This window comes from Colobus angolensis, unplaced genomic scaffold, assembly GCF_000951035.1.
Source record: "Colobus angolensis palliatus isolate OR3802 unplaced genomic scaffold, Cang.pa_1.0 Scaffold394, whole genome shotgun sequence".
In the NCBI taxonomy this organism is placed as follows: domain Eukaryota; kingdom Metazoa; phylum Chordata; class Mammalia; order Primates; family Cercopithecidae; genus Colobus; species Colobus angolensis.
The window spans coordinates 1,879,726-1,898,960 of NW_012117310.1; the positions used below are offsets into that span (position 1 = coordinate 1,879,726).

A 19,235-nucleotide genomic window follows, 5' to 3' on the forward strand; every position below is an offset into this window, starting at 1 on the left:
AAGGGGAATGAATTGCAAAAGCTGGATATTATACTCTAGAAGCAACAAATTCTGGAGTTGTAGTCATGGGACATTAGAGCTAAATGACACTTCAGAGAATATCTCATCAATCTCTTCATTTTACTAGTGGAGAAATTAGGAACAAAAGAAATTTTAATTTGCTAACAAATGCAGAACCAAGGCTCAGAAGCTACACAAGTGTAAACTCTCATATGTAAAATAATATCACTGAAAGTGATGAATGGTGCAACACTTCTTCTAATCACTTTTTTCCAGGGGGAACGCGGTCCCCCAGGTGAGAGTGGTGCTGCCGGTCCTACTGGTCCTATTGGAAGCCGAGGTCCTTCTGGACCCCCAGGGCCTGATGGAAACAAGGTAAAATCTTATGTCTTATATATTGCTGGTTTGGCCCAGTCTGCCTAGAATAAGTAGACCCTTTAAATAGAAAGATAATTGCTTTTCAGATTTTTGTTTATTTCCAGTTCTGTGATGACTTCCCTCTCAGTAAAAAGCAATCTGATTCCAGTGGACCTGAATTATTCTAAGCAAGCAAACAATAGGGAGAACTGTGGGGGAAATTCTGTGTTCCCCAAACATAAATGAATTAGTATGGGTTGTCACTCTTTTCTCATCACACTGTTTATACTTTTGTTTTAATCTAGAAATATTGTATACATTGGACATTATTGTCAGAGAAAAAAACTTTTTATCTTCTTAACATCTCATCCCATAGAGTAAAATTTCAAAAAGTAGTCTGAATTTTAATAATAAGAGTTTATGATGATGAAAATTCATTGTGCAATACATTCACATCAAAAATTTGTCTGGAAATTTGTGTTCCAAAAATAGAATCTGTGGTTTCGATTTTAAAATAGATTTAATATACATTCCTGAAAAAGAGGTTACCTTAACCACAACAAAAAGAAGACAACTCATATTATTTTAATTCTTAACTCTAGGGAAAAAGCGTAAACATCAGTTGCAAAAAGCTATTTTAGTGTATGGAAGGATGTTCTTGGGAAAAAAATAAAAACGTAAGAGGGAGAGAGGAAATAAAGAAATTTTGGTTTTGTGAGGTAGTACTTTCAAAGGGATCTATTTATCTCAGAAGCTAGTCAACAGGTTTTAAGTATGTGGAATTGTAGGGTTTTATATGAAAATGGAAGATACGGTCTCTACTCTTAAGGAGATTAAAACATAAACATCTCCTCAACTGACAGGGTCTCTTTCCATGTTTTCTATCCGGGCTAAGAGACTTATCCTTGAAAAATGTCTGTGGGTAAACATTTTTTACTCTCTGCTTCCCATTGTCCTATCCTCTTCTTCTCTGTGCCTGCCATCCTTAAGAGTATTGAAGCAGGTTATAGAGGAATCATAGCTGTGCACTCCCGCTACCCTCATCTCTTCAGTCACCGTATCATTAACAGCATCTCTCTCTGCTAGATTCTCCCTCCTTTCAATAGTCCAGACCTTCTTTGTGTTTCAAAGCAGGCAAGAAGCCTGTCTAGATAACTGTTTAAATTGGAATTCTTCAAGAGTTTGTTTCTTCATTTTCTTCTTTCTCGACTAAAATTGATTTCACATGTGTTTGACTCAAGGGTGAACCTGGTGTGGTTGGTGCTGCAGGCACTGCTGGTCCATCTGGTCCTAGTGGACTCCCAGGAGAGAGGGGTGCTGCTGGCATACCTGGAGGCAAGGGAGAAAAGGTACCCTCCCAGTGTTGAACTCTATTACATATTGTTGATGAACTCTAGCGAAGAAGGGTGCACAAGGATGCCCAAGTTTTCACAATTCTTGGCAGGTGGTCTGGTAGCATTTTGATATCTATCTATATACATTTCTCTCTGCCACCTAGCACCTACACATTTCTAAACTCACTAATCTGGCAAAATTCCTTGCTACCATGGAATTTCACACAAACAGATGGTGTTGAGTAATACATGAGGCTCATTCTAATGCCACTAACAATAATGCCTCATCCTGCCCTAATTAATGGGAAGAAGCTATATTGAACAGCTGTCAACCGTGCTGCTGCGTTAGTTATGCCATAAGAGTGATCAGGCGCTGCAGCCCATTGTGATGTTGCCTTATAATTCTGTCCACATGAATCTGTACCTTGCTTGATTATGCTTCAGGAGAGTGTACGGAAATTAGAAAAGATTTTTTAACAATAATCTGGAAATGGCCTTGAATTATTTTTCCTCATTATTTTTCTCAATTAACATTCTACAGAATGGTAAGGAATCGAGTCATTGCTAAAAATCTTAAATGACTGAAGGTATCATAGCCTCTTCTGCAAAAAAGAAAAAAATTTTATATTAATTTTGATTCAAAATTTTGGTCAGAAAACAAAAAGTTGCTCTTGCTTTATGCTTTCAGGGTGAACCTGGTCTCAGAGGTGAAATTGGTAACCCTGGCAGAGATGGTGCTCGTGTGAGTAGAATTTTGTTTGTATGTTTGTTTGTACTTAGATTTTTTTTTTAACATTTGACTTGAGAAGTTTTCCAAATTAGAACTACACACACTTTCTTTATCAAGTTTAATAAAATAATATTCCTTTCTCTCCTGAGTCTATGACTAATAATATCATTTTACATGTTTCAAAGGAAAAATTCAATGGGATTTAACCTCTTTAAAAATAATATCCTGAATTTTCTAACTTCCCTAGCGTCAACGATACCAAGTACAAACTATAGACCAAAAGCTTTAGGTTTAATAGAACATTAAATGATTGCTTCAAGGGATACCAGAGATTTAAATAAATAAATAAAAATAACTCTCTTATGCTTTAGGAAGCCAGAACCTCTAACAAGGTTCTATAGTGATTCAAACCTACTCCCTAGAAATTTATCACCCAAAGAGCAGCCCCAAAGATTAGCTATTAATGCCATGAAGATGCCAAAGATAGTCCTGTGACAGTCTAATTACCTTATCTAGGGGGTCAGCCTCATGGCTTCCAGGCCACAGTTGGCCTGGATTCCTTTATTCACCTCTCCTTCGGAGCTGAAAACTGACTATAGCACATCTGTAATAGTCTTTCTTTTGAATCACATAGTTCTAACAGTTTCAAACAAGGCTGCTCATTTGCTGCTCTCCAGGGAATTTTATAATAGCAGAAAGTTCAGATCTCCCAAATTTCTGACCTGCTATTGACTTACACATTTCCATAACCTTTATTACTCGAGTACCCTCCTTCTGAGAGTGGCTTCTAACAGTCTTGATAATTAGAACCAAAATGCATCAGAGGCCTTCTGGATGTCCAACTAGAGTGCAGTAAAAGTGTTCAGTCACTGTATAAGCACAGTCAAAAAGAATGACAAGGTTCACTCTTGATGATACAGGGTGTTATTAATAAGACATGTTTCCTTTTTGGTACTAGGGTGCTCCTGGTGCTGTAGGTGCCCCTGGTCCTGCTGGAGCCACAGGTGACCGGGTAAGCATGCATTTTCACTGATCCAACAGCAGTATCTAAAATTTCCTGCCTTCCCTAGTCCCAAAGAGCCCCAGCAATTCATTTTTATGGCTTGGTATAAAACCTACTTATTTAAAAACCTAGCTATTGTGATAGGGCAGCAGGAAACAAATGCTGTGTGTTTAAAATTACTCTTCCCTTCCTATAGATGTGCCAGCTATCTGATCTATACTCTAATCCCTAGCATTTGTTTTAAAGTCTTTCCAAGTTGTGCATTAACAATATCCTAATGTACTGAGGCTTCTCAAAGCCTTCAATTATTTAAAAAAAAAAAATCAATATAATACATAGTGTGCCCATTTCACATTGAACAGTCCACTTAAAATAGATTTTATTTATTGTATTGCAAAGATTGCCACAAATAGACAGCCCCATGTCTATCTAAAAATTAAAATGTCCTCCTCCTGATATTGCGGGCACTGATTTATAGTGTTTTCTCAAGTGTACAAGCCATACCACTTAACCCCCAAAATGAATGTAGCATTAAGTAAAAATCCACTTCATTTTACTCTGTGAAATATGCATGAGTTATCTCCTCCACGGCAACTACAGACTCACAATAGCCCACTGTCCACCACTGTTGTCTCTGCCTCCCAGTTTTTGAGCATCTATGTCAGGCACATTAACAGACTCATCTTTGGTCCCATTATAGGGTGAAGCTGGTGCTGCTGGTCCTGCTGGTCCTGCTGGTCCTCGGGGAAGCCCTGTAAGAATGAACCTGGGTCATTTTGGATACTCACACCTCACGATGTTTAGACATTGATGAACCTAGGATTGATAAGACATTTTTAAATCCTTTCTCCCACCTAGGGTGAACGTGGTGAGGTCGGTCCTGCTGGCCCCAATGGATTTGCTGGTCCTGCCGTGAGTATCACATAATGAAGATTAATCTGAAAATATCCTAAGTTGGGGAGTAGAGTGGGTCGGACTACCAGAGCTCTAACTGTTTCTTTCCAACAGGGTGCTGCTGGTCAACCTGGTGCTAAAGGAGAAAGAGGAGCCAAAGGGCCTAAGGGTGAAAACGGTGTCGTTGGTCCCTCAGGCCCCGTTGGAGCTGCTGGCCCATCTGTAAGTTGAATTCACTGGTGGTCCACACAGCAGCTACCCATTAGATCTTACAATTAAACATATATTCGTCAAGTGCCTACTATGCAACAGGTAATACATCAGATAGAAGATGGAAAATAACAGAAGGATTAACATTTGCATGCTGTTTTACAATGTATAAAAGTTTCATAAATATTGTTTTATTTTAATTCTTTGATAACTTCATAAGGGTGGTAATATTGAAGAACATTCTGACACAGATAGTCATTTTTCATTTCTACATTTTCTTCTAAGAGATGTGAGCATGATCCCCTTGAAGAAAAGAGTAGCATTTATAAGGGTTTGTTTGTGATTTGACCCCACTTTTTTCTTTGTATCTAGGGTCCAAATGGTCCCCCTGGTCCTGCTGGAAGTCGTGGTGATGGAGGCCCCCCTGTGAGTATTTACAATGGACTCTCACCGCTTTTCTTTCTTCAGAATCTATTAAGGACACTTGAAGGTTTTGACATTTTTGGTAAATTTGGACTACCGTGAGGAAACTTTTGAGATTCAAGTTCATTCTATTCAGAGCAATTCCGATATCGATGTTAACTTGAACTCAGCTGGAACTCAGTGTATGTTGCTATCACCTCACTTGTAATAACGAAGGTGGGCCCTGGGCAGTTTAATTGTAAAGTAGGAAAAAATATTTCTTTGGTGTCTTTCATCTGTTTGTTAATATGCCCCTTCTTCTGCCTGACCATGTCCTTCCCCTTTGCAGGCAATGCTATGACAACAATTCTCTAGAGACCCAAAAATGAACTTTACTGACTTCTTCTCTCACTGGACAGTGCTGAATGTTCTAGGTCATTTGTTATTCTTCTGTTTATGAATACCATTACTTATTAAGTGTCCATTTCCTTACCACTCAGCCAGGTGGTAAAGATAGTTATTAATGTATACACATTAATGTGTAATAATGACATAGTATCTTAGCATCATACCTTTACAACCATAAGATAATATGACAGCATTTCAGAAAGGACCATCCAAACCTTAATGCAAAATATGGGCATTGCAACTGGTGACATGCTGGTAAGGAAGATGTGTGGAGAAGGAGGGCCTTCGGGGTCCTGGCTAAATAATACCCTATATAAATCTGCCTATCTCCTACTCCTTGGTCTATCCCTGGTCACATGTACTGATTTTCCAAAAAAAAAGAAAAAGAAATTCCCATCTTACCCAAATTCTTGGAGTTGATGTTGACTGTGGAATTCTAATGTGCTTGGTTCTTAGGGTATGACTGGTTTCCCTGGTGCTGCTGGACGGACTGGTCCCCCAGGACCCTCTGTAAGTAGATCACTCCAAACATGTGTCTTCATTTACTCTAGCCAAAAGATTTGGCTTCTGGTAGAAAACTGGTAAGAAACTCTTCATGAAAACACATCACTAATATTTACTATTACTCTCCTGGTCTGAAATCAGTTTTTCTGAACCATTAAGATGTTACTATCACACGTTATATTTTATAATATCAGTTTGAGAGACTTTTACTCATGTGAACCCCAGTCGGCTTTCAGGGGCATGGTCTCTTTGGAAAAAAAAAAAAAAAAAAAAGAACAGTTTTAGCCACATATCAGATATTTCTATATTTAATTACCCTTTATGGCTAACATTCTGCCACCATTGTTAAGGTATAATTGTTCCTGAATTTAAAGGTAGTTTGGCCTCTAATTTAATTCTGATTCAGACTCTCCTGTCAGGACTCAAGAAAATTTAATTAATTACCAAGGATTAAGTCTTCTGGTTAAGGTTTCAGGGGAAAAAAAATAGCAAAGATGTTGACTTCTTGGAATCCTTTTACAGGTTCATAACTGAAAAATATTCATTCCCTGTAGGCATTTAATTAAACCTAGTTGAGAGCGTGTGTGATTCCTCAATTATGAACAAAATGCCTATATTAGCTTTCTTTAAAAAAAAAAAAAAAAGAAAGAAAGAAAAAGAAAAAAGAAAAGGCAGAATCCTTCAAAACTCAGAGTCCCGTTCATTTATCATTAACTCCTCTCATTCTACATAGTTCTGATTCCAATATGCCAGGGTACCAGTGGCATGACATTGTTTTTCCTCATAGAAATTTGCCATAGTCTCTCCTCCATTATTTGGTTTGTTACAGCCTCGTGAAGGAAGACAGGAGTTGCTTCTTTCTGCAAGAAAGAATGTTAAAAACTATAAATATTTCCCCCATTATTTTATTGCATCACATTGTTTGCATCTTAAGACCTAGAATCTTTGCCTCTCTCTTCCAGGCCCTTGGTGATTAACAGAAAGAAAATGACCTTGTACATTTGCTCATAGGGTATTTCTGGCCCTCCTGGTCCCCCTGGTCCTGCTGGGAAAGAAGGGCTTCGTGGTCCTCGTGGTGACCAAGGTCCAGTCGGCCGAACTGGAGAAGTAGGTGCAGTTGGTCCCCCTGGCTTTGCTGGTGAGAAGGGTCCCTCTGGAGAGGCCGGTACTGCTGTAAGTGATTTCCAACTCCTTTTTCTTAATACTTTATGTTGAATTAAAATAAAGCCCCTACACAAATCTTCAAGTGGCATCAATTTGTTGATGAGTATTGTAGACTCTCAAGTAGAGCTCAACTGAGCCAAGAAATCTGTCCAGCACACACTGAGGGGCTGTGGCTTCCACAGATGCTCACAAAGCACAAAATCGGGAAGACAATAAATGAGGGAAGTCAGTTTTATCACAGCGGCCCTTTAAGCTATTGAGGGCACCTTACTGGTACCAGGATTAGAACAGAGTCCCATTGCTGTGGCTATCCTACTACAAATTAATCAATCTCAGTAAGTTACCAATGTCTTAAACATACACTGTCCAGTATTAGTGCTACTCTGAAAGGTGCCCCTAGTAGACCTTAGATGCCAAAGTCAAAATTTGCTTCCTTTTGAGATACTGATTTTACTGATTTCCTTTTTGTTTTTTTGTTTGTTTGTTTGTTTTGTGATGGAGCTCCCCTGTGTTGCCCAGGCTGGAGTGCAGTGGCACGATCTCAGCTCACTGCAACTTCCACCTCCCCAATTCAAGCAATTCTCGCCTCCCAAGTAGTTGGGACTACAGGCACACGCCATCATGCCTAGCTAATTTTTGTAGTTTTAGTAAAGATGGGGTTTCACCATAGTCAGTCTGGTCTCGATCTCCTGACCTCAGGTGATCCACCCACCTTGACCTCCCAAAGTGCTGGGATTACACACGTGAGCCACCCCACCCAGCCTGATTTCCTTCCTTTTGTGTATATACCCAGCAGTGGGATTGCTGGATCTTATGTAGTTCTATTTTTAGTTTTTTGAGAAACCCCTCTTACTATGCACAACTATAATGTATCCATAATAATTTAAAATAATTTTTTTTTATTTGTTTCCCTGCCTCGAGGCCATAAAAACTCTATTTCGCCACCCCACGTGTCTTTATAAATCTCAACCACATATTTTTAAATGTTGTGCCACTGGTCTCAAGGATGAATCAAATACAGAAGTATACATGCCAAGATGTAAACTCACTGTCATCACTAGAGAAAAGATATCCAAGGATATGTCCTAGTAATATGAGGTCATTTGCCTTTTTCTAAGCTGAAGACAGTTTATTCTCACAATCTTCAAGCCAACCTGTGTTATCACCTAGGCTCTTACCCATAATACTCAATATTTTTTCTCCATTTAGGGACCTCCTGGCACTCCAGGTCCTCAGGGTCTTCTTGGTGCTCCTGGTATTCTGGGTCTCCCTGGCTCAAGAGGTGAACGTGGTCTACCAGGTGTTGCTGGTGCTGTGGTGAGTACTTGACAATATTCTGACTCCATTAACATAAGAAAAGATTTTAAAAGCTGCCACTTCAAATGTGACAGATTGATCACTGAATAACTTCACTTAAGGTTTTTATTCATGGCATTTTCTTTATACAGATCACATGTCACTTGTCTAAGAAGCTTTAATACTACCTTACTTAGACACACACTATAAAGACACAGCTTAAAATTATGCAGAATGATTTTTGTTCTTTCGACACGCTTAAGAATGATACAATCTCTAATTGCATTTACTCCTCTGCAATATGAAATGCTGGCATCATTTATCCTGTAGGAAGAATGAAACTCTGGAAGTTCTGAATCATTCCATTAAACCTTATACGTGACAACAACTAGAAACCATCTCATCTCCATAAACTCTATCAACTTTATGAATTCATTTCATTTGGGATACTAAATGACATGAGGCTCACTTTTTACAGAGCAATATCCCGTGATTACATAAAGCTGGCCATCTACACGTGGAGAAGGAGGGCAGGGATGATACTAATGATACTTTTTACCACTGTGTGACCCATTCACATTCAATTTACCTTCTTTCTTCAACTAGAATCTCCTGAATAGGGTTGTTTTGGAGGGGAAGGTTAGCATTCTGTCAAATGAGAGGAATGTCATTTTATCTTCTCTGCCTATTTAGGGTGAACCTGGTCCTCTTGGCATTGCTGGCCCTCCTGGGGCCCGTGGTCCTCCTGGTGCTGTGGGTAGTCCTGGAGTTAATGGTGCTCCTGGTGAAGCTGGTCGTGATGTGAGTCCAACACTTGGTTTGTAAAATAAAACCGAGCAGGATTTCATTGTGTGAAACCTTATGTCCTCAGCAGAGGTTCTCTTGTTCCAAATTTCTGAACAAGATAGTCAGCTTCTCCGTAATAGCTATACCTAGTATTGAAAATATGAAAAACTGCTTAGGCCAAAGAATGAGCTTTTCAGTAGCACTCTGCAAAATTGGGCCCAAGTATTTAAAATATCTCCAAAAAATATCTAGGTTGGCAGGTTTTTATCCCTAGTTTTAACAGCCTGAAAGAGGGTTCATTACTACTGAGCACTGGAAGTGATGAAGACAGAGTAGCCACAACATAGGGGCTGGTAGGCAGCAGAGCCTCGCCAACAACCTTAATTTGTGTGGTGTCTTCACAGGGGAACCCTGGGAACGATGGTCCCCCAGGTCGCGACGGTCAACCTGGACACAAGGTCAGTACACTGTTCATCTTTCTCTAATTCAATAGTGATTAAAATACAACCCAGATTGATGCTAAGCTTCATTTTGCCTTTGATAGGGAGAGCGTGGTTACCCTGGCAACAATGGTCCCGTTGGTGCTGCAGGTGCACCTGGTCCTCATGGCCCCGTGGGTCCTGCTGGCAAACATGGAAACCGTGGTGAAACTGTAAGTTTGTGAATATCAGTCCCTCAGTGCAGCATTCTCGTGGGCTTCACTTCTGACTTCCTCACACTTGGGGATGGTGGGAGAGTGGGGAGAGGAATCTTGGGCCTGGCTAAGTTGTGTTTTTCTTTTCCATTTCACAGGGTCCTTCTGGTCCTGTTGGTCCTGCTGGTGCTGTTGGTCCAAGAGGTCCTAGTGTATGTACATGCTGAAGATTTCTTTACAAAATTAACATTTAGAGAGAATCAGTCCAAAACATCCATTAAGAAAATAAACAATATTTCAGCTAGACTTAATATTTTTAAAACATTTCAGTCCATGCTGAGAATTGATACAAATAACTTGAGCTGTTTTAAATTTCTTCTGCTTGTTTGTATTAAACGATTACAAGGATCTAGCCACTTTACAGATAGCGCAACTAAAGCAGATTACTAATAGAGGTGAGAGCTTAGCTAGACCTTTACATGTCCTGAGTTACCTTTGTAAACGAATTAAGTAGTATTGGTGGTGAAGTGAGTATCATTTTTTTAAAACGGTAAGTCTTATCCACCCTTCTCTTTTTTTTATAGGGCCCACAAGGCATTCGTGGTGATAAGGGAGAGCCCGGTGATAAGGGGCCCAGAGGTCTTCCTGGCTTAAAGGGACACAATGGATTGCAAGGTCTGCCCGGTCTCGCTGTAAGTAAACTGTAGCCATCTCGCACATAAACTGACCCTGAAGGCCTTCAGCTCAGAAGGATTTCCATATTTTCACTGCTATTGTTCCAATATAGCCTATGTAATATCCATTTCCCATTCTCTGGCTAACTCCATCTCACTCTTGGAGATAATGCTATTTCATCCCAACATGAAAGGTGAGGATTAAGGGAGATAGAAATATACATACATTAAAATCTCCTGGCAACAATGTCCTTCAACCCCACTTAAAATAAACATAATTAGAGGAATGACTAATATTGCACTGCTGAAATGGGTTGTGAAAAAAATAATTGAATATAATAGACATAATGGGAGAAAAGAACCCCACTTTACATTTTCAATTTTCTCAATCCGGAGTCCATTTAAACTAAAGTTTCCAATTCAATTTGGAAAAAAAAAAAAAATCTGTCTCTTGAAATGTGCTCTGAAAATGTGATTTTCCTATTCTCTCTTTAAAGGGTCACCATGGTGATCAAGGTGCTCCTGGCTCCGTGGGTCCTGCTGGTCCTAGGGTAGGTAGACTCAAGAGAAGACAGTTCATCTCTGAAATAGAGGCTAAAGCGAGCAGTGAGCCCCAGGCTGCTGCTCCCTTGGTGGGATTCACCAGCTCACATGCACTTGGTGTCTGTCTTCCTTAGGGCCCTGCCGGTCCTTCTGGCCCTGCTGGAAAAGATGGTCGCACTGGACATCCTGGTACAGTTGGACCTGCTGGCATTCGAGGCCCTCAGGGTCACCAAGGTCCTGCTGTAAGTGTGATTTGGGGAAATAATAAAGAAGATCACTGACCTAAGGAATATTTTCTTCAGACTAAACCAAGACAACTATGACAACCCATTAAAGTTAGCCCCATTTCAATATATCCTCTAAAATATTTGGAAATTGTCTATATGCAATGGGCTCGTTAAGCCCATCCCTGCAAGTGTGCCTGGGAGCACGTTATTTATTTACTTGAATTTGATTATTTTTTACTTATTAGAACATGCTTCCGTGTGAAGCTCAACGAAAATCTGCCATGGATGTCTCTCACTGTAACAAAATATAAAGCCTCTCCTCTCTCACTTTCACCTTTGCAGGGCCCCCCTGGTCCCCCTGGCCCACCTGGACCTCCAGGCGTAAGCGGTGGTGGTTATGACTTTGGTTACGATGGAGACTTCTACAGGGCTGACCAGCCTCGCTCAGCACCTTCTCTCAGACCCAAGGATTATGAAGTTGATGCTACTCTGAAGTCTCTCAACAACCAGATTGAGACCCTTCTTACTCCTGAAGGCTCTAGAAAGAACCCAGCTCGCACATGCCGTGACTTGAGACTCAGCCACCCAGAGTGGAGCAGCGGTAGGTCAAGATGTCCAGACCAGACTGACCCTTCTCACAAGTTGAGCTTTTCAAAATTAGTTTCCATTGACATTTAGAGTGAAAATGCATTTGGGTAAACATTACATTATGTGAAATCACACACAATTAATGAAGCGTCATCTTCTCCCAACCAGCACCCGACCTCATTTCTCTTAAAATGTATTTTTGCACTTTCATAGTAATAAGTACCCTGATTTCATTTTTCATGGAGGAGGGGAGGGAAGGAACTGTCTAATCTTAAAAATAGCCACTCTCTTCTTCTTAAATGTGGGGTAGACAATCAAAAATGTTACTTATGAGAGTCAGTATCTTTCATTAGTTATTATTAGAATCTATGTTCTGCTCAATGAGAAGTTTCATGATCTGAATGTTATTTTCTTAAAAGGTTACTACTGGATTGACCCTAACCAAGGATGCACTATGGATGCTATCAAAGTATACTGTGATTTCTCTACTGGCGAAACCTGTATCCGGGCCCAACCTGAAAACATCCCAGCCAAGAACTGGTATAGGAGCTCTAAGGACAAGAAACACGTCTGGCTAGGAGAAACTATCAATGCTGGCAGCCAGGTGAGGAATCCCCACAAACACCTCTCCTTCTGCTAAATAATATTTTGGTAGAACTGTTTGTTAATTATCTGCATTTTAATCTCTGACAAAAATGGGCTTATTAAAAAAAAAAAACAAAAAAACCTGTTCCTTTCCTGGGTTCCAATTTTGTGCTAAATTGCACATTAGAAGATGGATTGATTGGACACATCCATGTAATTCAAAGTTATTATTCAAATTTGACTTAATTGGTAGTCATTGAAAAAACTGACTAATGTCATTTAGTGTGAAGGAGCACTGGCCAGCATATACCCCACACTCATGCATATGCATTTTCAGAATGTGAGCAGCTTTTCTGAATTTTTACTCAAACCTTTGCACCAACTTTACTGAATGCCTGCTGGAATTCCATAAATTACAAAATTACAGAAAAAGAAAAATGTCAGAATTTCTACCTCCTCATTCTCTTATTCTAAAGAAGAAGCATATGCAAAAAAGATTAATTGGAACAGATAACGTTTTTAGATGACCTTGCCTCAGCCTATTAGGTCTTATGTTCATCTAGGTAACTGATATTTCAAAGACAAGTGAATTAAGTTTTCTTTGAAAGTACCCTTTTCCTAAGCTTGGTTCTGAGTCCACTCTTCCTGAGATCTTTTTTTTTTTTTTTCAGTTTGACTCTTAGTATCTGAGTCCTTCTCCAATTAACTGGAATTTCATCTTATTTTCTGTAGTTTGAATATAATGTAGAAGGAGTGACTTCCAAGGAAATGGCTACCCAACTTGCCTTCATGCGTTTGCTGGCCAACTATGCCTCTCAGAACATCACCTACCACTGCAAGAACAGCATTGCGTACATGGATGAGGAGACTGGCAACCTGAAAAAGGCTGTCATTCTACAGGGCTCTAATGATGTTGAACTTGTTGCTGAGGGCAACAGCAGGTTCACTTACACTGTTCTCGTAGATGGCTGCTCTGTAAGTAATAGTGAAATATGGGAATAGCTTTGGGAAGGGGGATGGGGGGGTTCTAACTTAAACCCTCACCAAGGAGGGGTCTAAAGGGGGGATTAAATTAACAGAAGAATGAGAGAACTATCTTATTTCATCTTTATTTCATAAGTAAATTCAGTTTTTGTATGTATTTTGTATTTATTTATTTATACATATGAATTTCATATTTAAATTCAGATGATAAATTGAGAGTATTCTTATCAGATAGTGCCTTCTGAAATACTGAAATGTATGCTATGTTCGTGCATTGTTTTTCCTTTAGCATAAGTTTTTTAAATGGTAATATATGCCCAGAACCTAAAATTTCTTGAGACTCCAGTGGCCTAAACTATAATTTATAGATATGTGTATTTTATTTTACTTATTAGTATGGCCTACATTTAACTTTTAATGCTTTCTCTACAATATGCTATAAATATAAGAAAAATTAAAATTCACTAACAGCAATACTACATACCCACCCAGGTCCTGCTCTCAAAGACACACATAGACCGACATAGACAGACATACACACAACAATCCTAAAAATGACTTTGTAGAGATAAGTCACTTGGAACGTGTGTTGAAATGTTGTGGGTTTTTTTGGTTTGTTTGTTTGTTTGTTTTTTGTTAGACTGATAGAGAGCCCCTCCCACTGAAGACACCCTTGATACTGTTATTTCAAAGATGAACTAGTTGATCTGGGACAGACATCTTCAGAAGGACACATGCCAAACCGTGGTTCTTATGAAATCGAAGGTTGAGATGTTACCAGATTCAGAAATAGTAATGCTTTGTGTATCTATTTTCTTCTCTTTAAACAGAAAAAGACAAATGAATGGGGAAAGACAATCATTGAGTACAAAACAAATAAGCCATCTCGCCTGCCCTTCCTTGATATTGCACCTTTGGACATCGGTGGTGCCGACCAGGAATTCTTTGTGGACATTGGCCCAGTTTGTTTCAAATAAATGAACTCAACCTAAATTAAAAAAGAAAGAAATTTGAAAAAAACTTTCTCTTTGCCATTTCTTCTTCTTCTTTTTTTAACTGAAAGCTGAATCCTTCCATTTCTTCTGCACATCTACTTGCTTAAATTGTGGGCAAAAGAGAAAAAGAAGGATTGATCAGAGCATCGTGCAATACGATTTCATTAACTCCCTCCCCCGCTCCCCCCAAAATTTGAAATTTTTTTTCAACACTCTTACACCTGTTATGGAAAATGTCAACCTTTGTAAGAAAACCAAAATAAAAATTGAAAAATAAAAACCATGAACATTTGCACCACTTGTGGCTTTTGAATATCTTCCACAGAGGGAAGTTTAAAACCCAAACTTCCAAAGGTTTAAACTACCTCAAAACACTTTCCCGTGAGTGTGATCCACATTGTTAGGTGCTGACCTAGGCAGAGATGAACTGAGGTCCTTGTTTTGTTTCGTTCATGATACAAAGGTGCTAATTAATAGTATATCAGATACTTGAAGAATGTTGATGGTGCTAGAAGAATTTCAGAAGAAATACTCCTGTATTGAGTTGTATCGTGTGGTGTATTTTTTTAAAAATTTGATTTAGCATTCATATTTTCCATCTTATTCCCAATTAAAAGTATGCAGATTATTTGCCCAAAGTTGTCCTCTTCTTCAAATTCAGCGTTTGTTCTTTGCCAGTCTCATTTTCATCTTCCATGGTTCCATGGAAGTTTTGTTTCTTGGGCAAGCAGAAAAATTAAATTGTACCTATTTTGTATATGTGAGATGTTTAAATAAATTGTGAAAAAAATGAAATAAAGCATGTTTGGTTTTCCAAAAGAACATATTGAGTAAAATTCCTTGCTTCAATGCTCTTTGCAATATAAATATGTATCTCTACCAGCCATTAGACCAAGTGCCTCTGATGAGATAGAAATTATGCAAAAAGGACAGTTTGGTGTGGTAGAAAGAGCAGAGAACGAGGACCCAGGAGAGCTGAACTCCAGTTCTGGCTCTGTTCCTTGTGGCTGAGTGACCTGAAACTCTGAGCCTCTGCATTTCAGTTTCCATAGCTATAATATGAAAAAATTCCTTTTCAGCACTATTAAGCATTTGCCCTACTCTTGCCCTACATTACAAAATATGTAATACTTAAGCAACATGGCATTTTTGACCTAATTTTACTATAACCAAAGGTCCATAGAAACTTTTGGTTTATTATGTATTAAACACTTTGTAACAGTGGCTGAAAGTCGGTCTATGAGCAATTAATACTATTAACTAAAACAGTTTCAAATATTCAGTAAAAATGCCATACACTTAAATCTGAGGCAACTGAATACAATGCCTGTTAAGAGGTAATGTGTGTGCTGTCAATCAGGATAGACAGTTGTGGATAATAGTACCATGAACACCTACCTGCCAAATCAAGTTCATTTTCCTCCCCTGCACCTTTCAATGACATCTTTAATACACTTAAACATAGTAATGTGTCAAGTAAAATGTTAAGATTCATTTAGAGCTTATTTCCTGTTGCAGAATATAATTGTGATTGTAATATTTGCCTCGTGTTATAAGTCATCTCAAGACTCAGTTAGTTTTACAGGTAAAAGACTAAACATGGTAAAAATGTAATATTAACCCTAAAAAGTTAGCAAGGTCTCCTAATCAAAATGCAAATTCCTGGTCCTCATCTGCCAAATTCAGATTTAGTAAGAAATTGGTATTCTTATGCATCCTGTGAAATTCTGATGTGCACCAATTGGAGAACCACCTGATGAGGTTACTGCCATAGTCCTTTGTAGTTCTAATATTCTGTGTCTGACAAGAAGGAATATATATACCTGACCAAACCATATAAAGAAAACTCCTGGGATCAGAATGCTGGTATTCCCTGTAAATTAGTAATTAAAATGACCATGCAAACTTACGTGATAAAAACAGTTAGAAATCTCTGGATCAAATATGAACTATGCCCTCCGGCGTATAGCAAAAGAAATAAAATAGCATTTATTGAGTACCAGCTAGAGGCAAAAACCATGCTAAATAATAATAATGACCTTTGTCAAACTGAATCTGAATTAGCAGATTTCCTAAGCCAATGCTCACTTAATAATCACTTAATCGTCATCAGTGTGAGACAACTGAAAATAGTCAAATAAACAATCATACACCTAATGGATTACAATGAGGAAACAAAACATGGTATATCCAGTAAACAACAATGAGGAAATAACTTACAGTTTATCTAATAGATAATGATAGGATGAATAGTGAAATAAATTTTGGTGTCCCAATAACATTTATGATGATGACTGAACAAAAGAAAAACTTCCTAGAATAGAATTTTCAATCTTGAAAATCTAATATTCAAGAACACTGTCATTATAATTAGATATGTTAAACATATATGTAAAAAAATGCTGAGAATAGGCGCATTTGTGTAGAAGTTTAAGGATGATTTTTAGGCCTACAATTTTCAAATTTGCAACAATGTAGCTATATTACATTATTATTTACAACAAATTTACTCTTAAAATACTATGAAAGAAGATAAGCAGTCAAAAGTAAAAATAATCTGGTTCAGGAGTAGCCATCTCCAGGGAAGGAGTGGTCAACCTCCCATCCACCTGTTTCCTAAAGAGAAGGACAAGTCTGGCCTAAGGGTCATCATCCACCATGGACCAGCCACCCTGAGAGAAGCTTGGGAGGGTGTACAAAGCTCTATCAGGCCACAGCATCCTCAGGGAGCTCAGGGAGCTTATAGTTCAGTTCCAGAAGCAGAATAAAATAATGTGTGAACGGAATTTTAAATGACATATCCTCTGAGGATAACAGAAGACACTATTAATTAATTAGAGGAAGTCTTGGGAAATTAACCTTTGTCTCACACAGTAACTGATATTTGGATTGAACTAGTCTCTCTTGATAGAGATCTCATTTCACCTTCAAGCTCTCTGTCTGGCTCAACGCTTCTTCTCTGGAAGTCACATATTAGAACAGGCTGGTACTTACCAAGCCAGGAGGTCCGCTGTGAGTGTTCCCAGGGCCTGGGCTCAAATGTGGACATAGAACAATGGACTGAAGACTCGGCCCTTCCACTACCAGCCCACTCTTTACAGGCTGATCACCAGGCCCAAAGCATACTCCTCACAACATTTCTTGACCCTTGGTCGAGTGAAGGTCAGCCACCTCTAACTTGTAGGAGTGTGAAAAGGAAGAAAATTGCACGTGAAAGAGAGAAGAAGCAGGTAGCCAAGATCTGGGGAGGGGACATTAATCAAGCCTAGTAAAAAGGGTCATTTAAAATTCTAAAATCAATACAGCTAATGCACTGGCAAAGAGCAAAGATACCTGAGGAATGCTGAACACATTTATTATCTTTAATGCCAAAGGACTTTTTTATGCTATTCCACTTAATATCACTAAAAAGGAAGTTCAGAAATTGGATTATATATAAGAAAAGTTGGAAATGTCATTCTGGGGCAGAACAACAATCCATCTAGATGAGTACTTTGTCTTTGACAGTGGCACCAGGGGAAATTTCGGAGAAAGAGCGGTTGGCACTTCTCATGAAGCCAGCCTCAGAACTCCCATTTAATAACCCATTGTAAATCTTTTTTGTACATAGATGTATCTAAACCCTTCCAGAGTCCTCTATCTGTTTTGAAATATGTTGGTATTACAGTACCAACAGGAGAGAGCTAATGCTGAATTGTTAGCTCAGCTTCCTAACTCTGTGATCAAGTAGCTAAAATATGTTTTCTATCCTTGTGCCTGGATCAGCCGTGGATTGGACAACTCCGTTTCCTCAGGGAGCACTAGTAATTGCAGCAATGGGGCCATAGACAACCCATAATGATTGACTTATTCCTGTAGTTCAGTGAAATGAGCACATAATTTGTGGTCAGCAGCCAAGGTTAGGAGTACTAGCTCTACCATTGACTAGCCCAGGGCCCTTGGGAAAGTCTCTTAAGTTTTTTGAGAATTTAGTTAACGTGCCTGCTCTTAGAGATTTCTATTACCATACCCATCATCTCACAGAACTGCTCGGGGGACCAAACCAGGTATGTGTGAAAGTGCTGAGTAAAGTATGGGCAAATAGACTTGTCATCACTAGGTCCAAAATTTCCAGGCCACCGGTGGTAACCTCTTTATTTATTTTCTGATCACTGGCCCTCTAATTTAAGGGGAAGAGAGTGTAGAATTTACACTTAATTAGCACCACTCTCTAAAGTGGTAGTCTATCAATTTTGAATTATGCCTCCTTATTAGTAAAAATTTGAGTTCTTACAACAAATTTACTTACGTATACATAAATGTTATGCACATATTATGATGCTAGTATATGCAATATAAAACCTCTACAGAAAAAAAATTTGTAAAGACAGAAAATAAATATGCATAGAAGGGTCCATAGTCCAGTGGATCATTCTACATGCCCCTGGGATGCATGCACTGCCCCCCTTCCATTTTAGAGAGTATTGCACTAAACAAGGATGGTCTTCAGGGGAGGAGGAGCATCGATGAACTCCTGAAATCACATGTCACATACATTCGGTGGGTATGTGCATTTTTCTTGGAAGAAAAGTACACAAATTTCATCTGATACTCCTAAGGGTTCATGTCCCAATAAGATGCTATAAGCCACTGCACAAAAGAAGCTTTATCCACATCATTAAACCCTGGACTTTTCTGAACAATGACTTTCTTTTTTTTTTTTTTTTTTTTGAGACGAAGTTACACTCTTGTTGCACAGGCTAGAGTGCAGTGGTGCGATCTTGGTTCACTACAGCCTCCGCTTCCCAGATTCAAGCTATTCTACTACCTCATCCTCCCTAGTAGCTGGGATTACAGGCATGCACCACACCTAGCTGATTTGATATTTTTAGTAGAGACAGATTGTGCCATGTTGGTCAGGCTGGTCTCGAACTCCTG

The 19,235-nt window shown here is 38.9% G+C and overlaps 1 protein-coding gene across 2 annotated transcripts in view; it reads left to right on the top strand.

Moving 5' to 3' along the window:
* The window catches only part of COL1A2 (collagen, type I, alpha 2), a 37,024-nt gene extending 21,884 nt beyond the window's left edge, over window positions 1-15,140 (top strand). For both annotated transcript variants that reach the window (XM_011955081.1, XM_011955080.1), the window contains 22 exons: window positions 277-375; window positions 1,599-1,706; window positions 2,380-2,433; window positions 3,380-3,433; window positions 4,125-4,178; window positions 4,283-4,336; window positions 4,433-4,540; window positions 4,901-4,954; window positions 5,795-5,848; window positions 6,854-7,015; window positions 8,216-8,323; window positions 8,996-9,103; window positions 9,493-9,546; window positions 9,633-9,740; window positions 9,881-9,934; window positions 10,307-10,414; window positions 10,894-10,947; window positions 11,074-11,181; window positions 11,509-11,767; window positions 12,174-12,358; window positions 13,072-13,314; window positions 14,154-15,140. In XM_011955081.1, coding sequence (XP_011810471.1) covers window positions 277-375; window positions 1,599-1,706; window positions 2,380-2,433; window positions 3,380-3,433; window positions 4,125-4,178; window positions 4,283-4,336; window positions 4,433-4,540; window positions 4,901-4,954; window positions 5,795-5,848; window positions 6,854-7,015; window positions 8,216-8,323; window positions 8,996-9,103; window positions 9,493-9,546; window positions 9,633-9,740; window positions 9,881-9,934; window positions 10,307-10,414; window positions 10,894-10,947; window positions 11,074-11,181; window positions 11,509-11,767; window positions 12,174-12,358; window positions 13,072-13,314; window positions 14,154-14,300 — 2,337 coding nt within the window. In that variant the 3' untranslated portion in view covers window positions 14,301-15,140. The remainder of the gene's footprint in view (window positions 1-276; window positions 376-1,598; window positions 1,707-2,379; window positions 2,434-3,379; window positions 3,434-4,124; window positions 4,179-4,282; window positions 4,337-4,432; window positions 4,541-4,900; window positions 4,955-5,794; window positions 5,849-6,853; window positions 7,016-8,215; window positions 8,324-8,995; window positions 9,104-9,492; window positions 9,547-9,632; window positions 9,741-9,880; window positions 9,935-10,306; window positions 10,415-10,893; window positions 10,948-11,073; window positions 11,182-11,508; window positions 11,768-12,173; window positions 12,359-13,071; window positions 13,315-14,153) is intronic.
* Window positions 15,141-19,235: the final 4,095 nt, after the last annotated feature.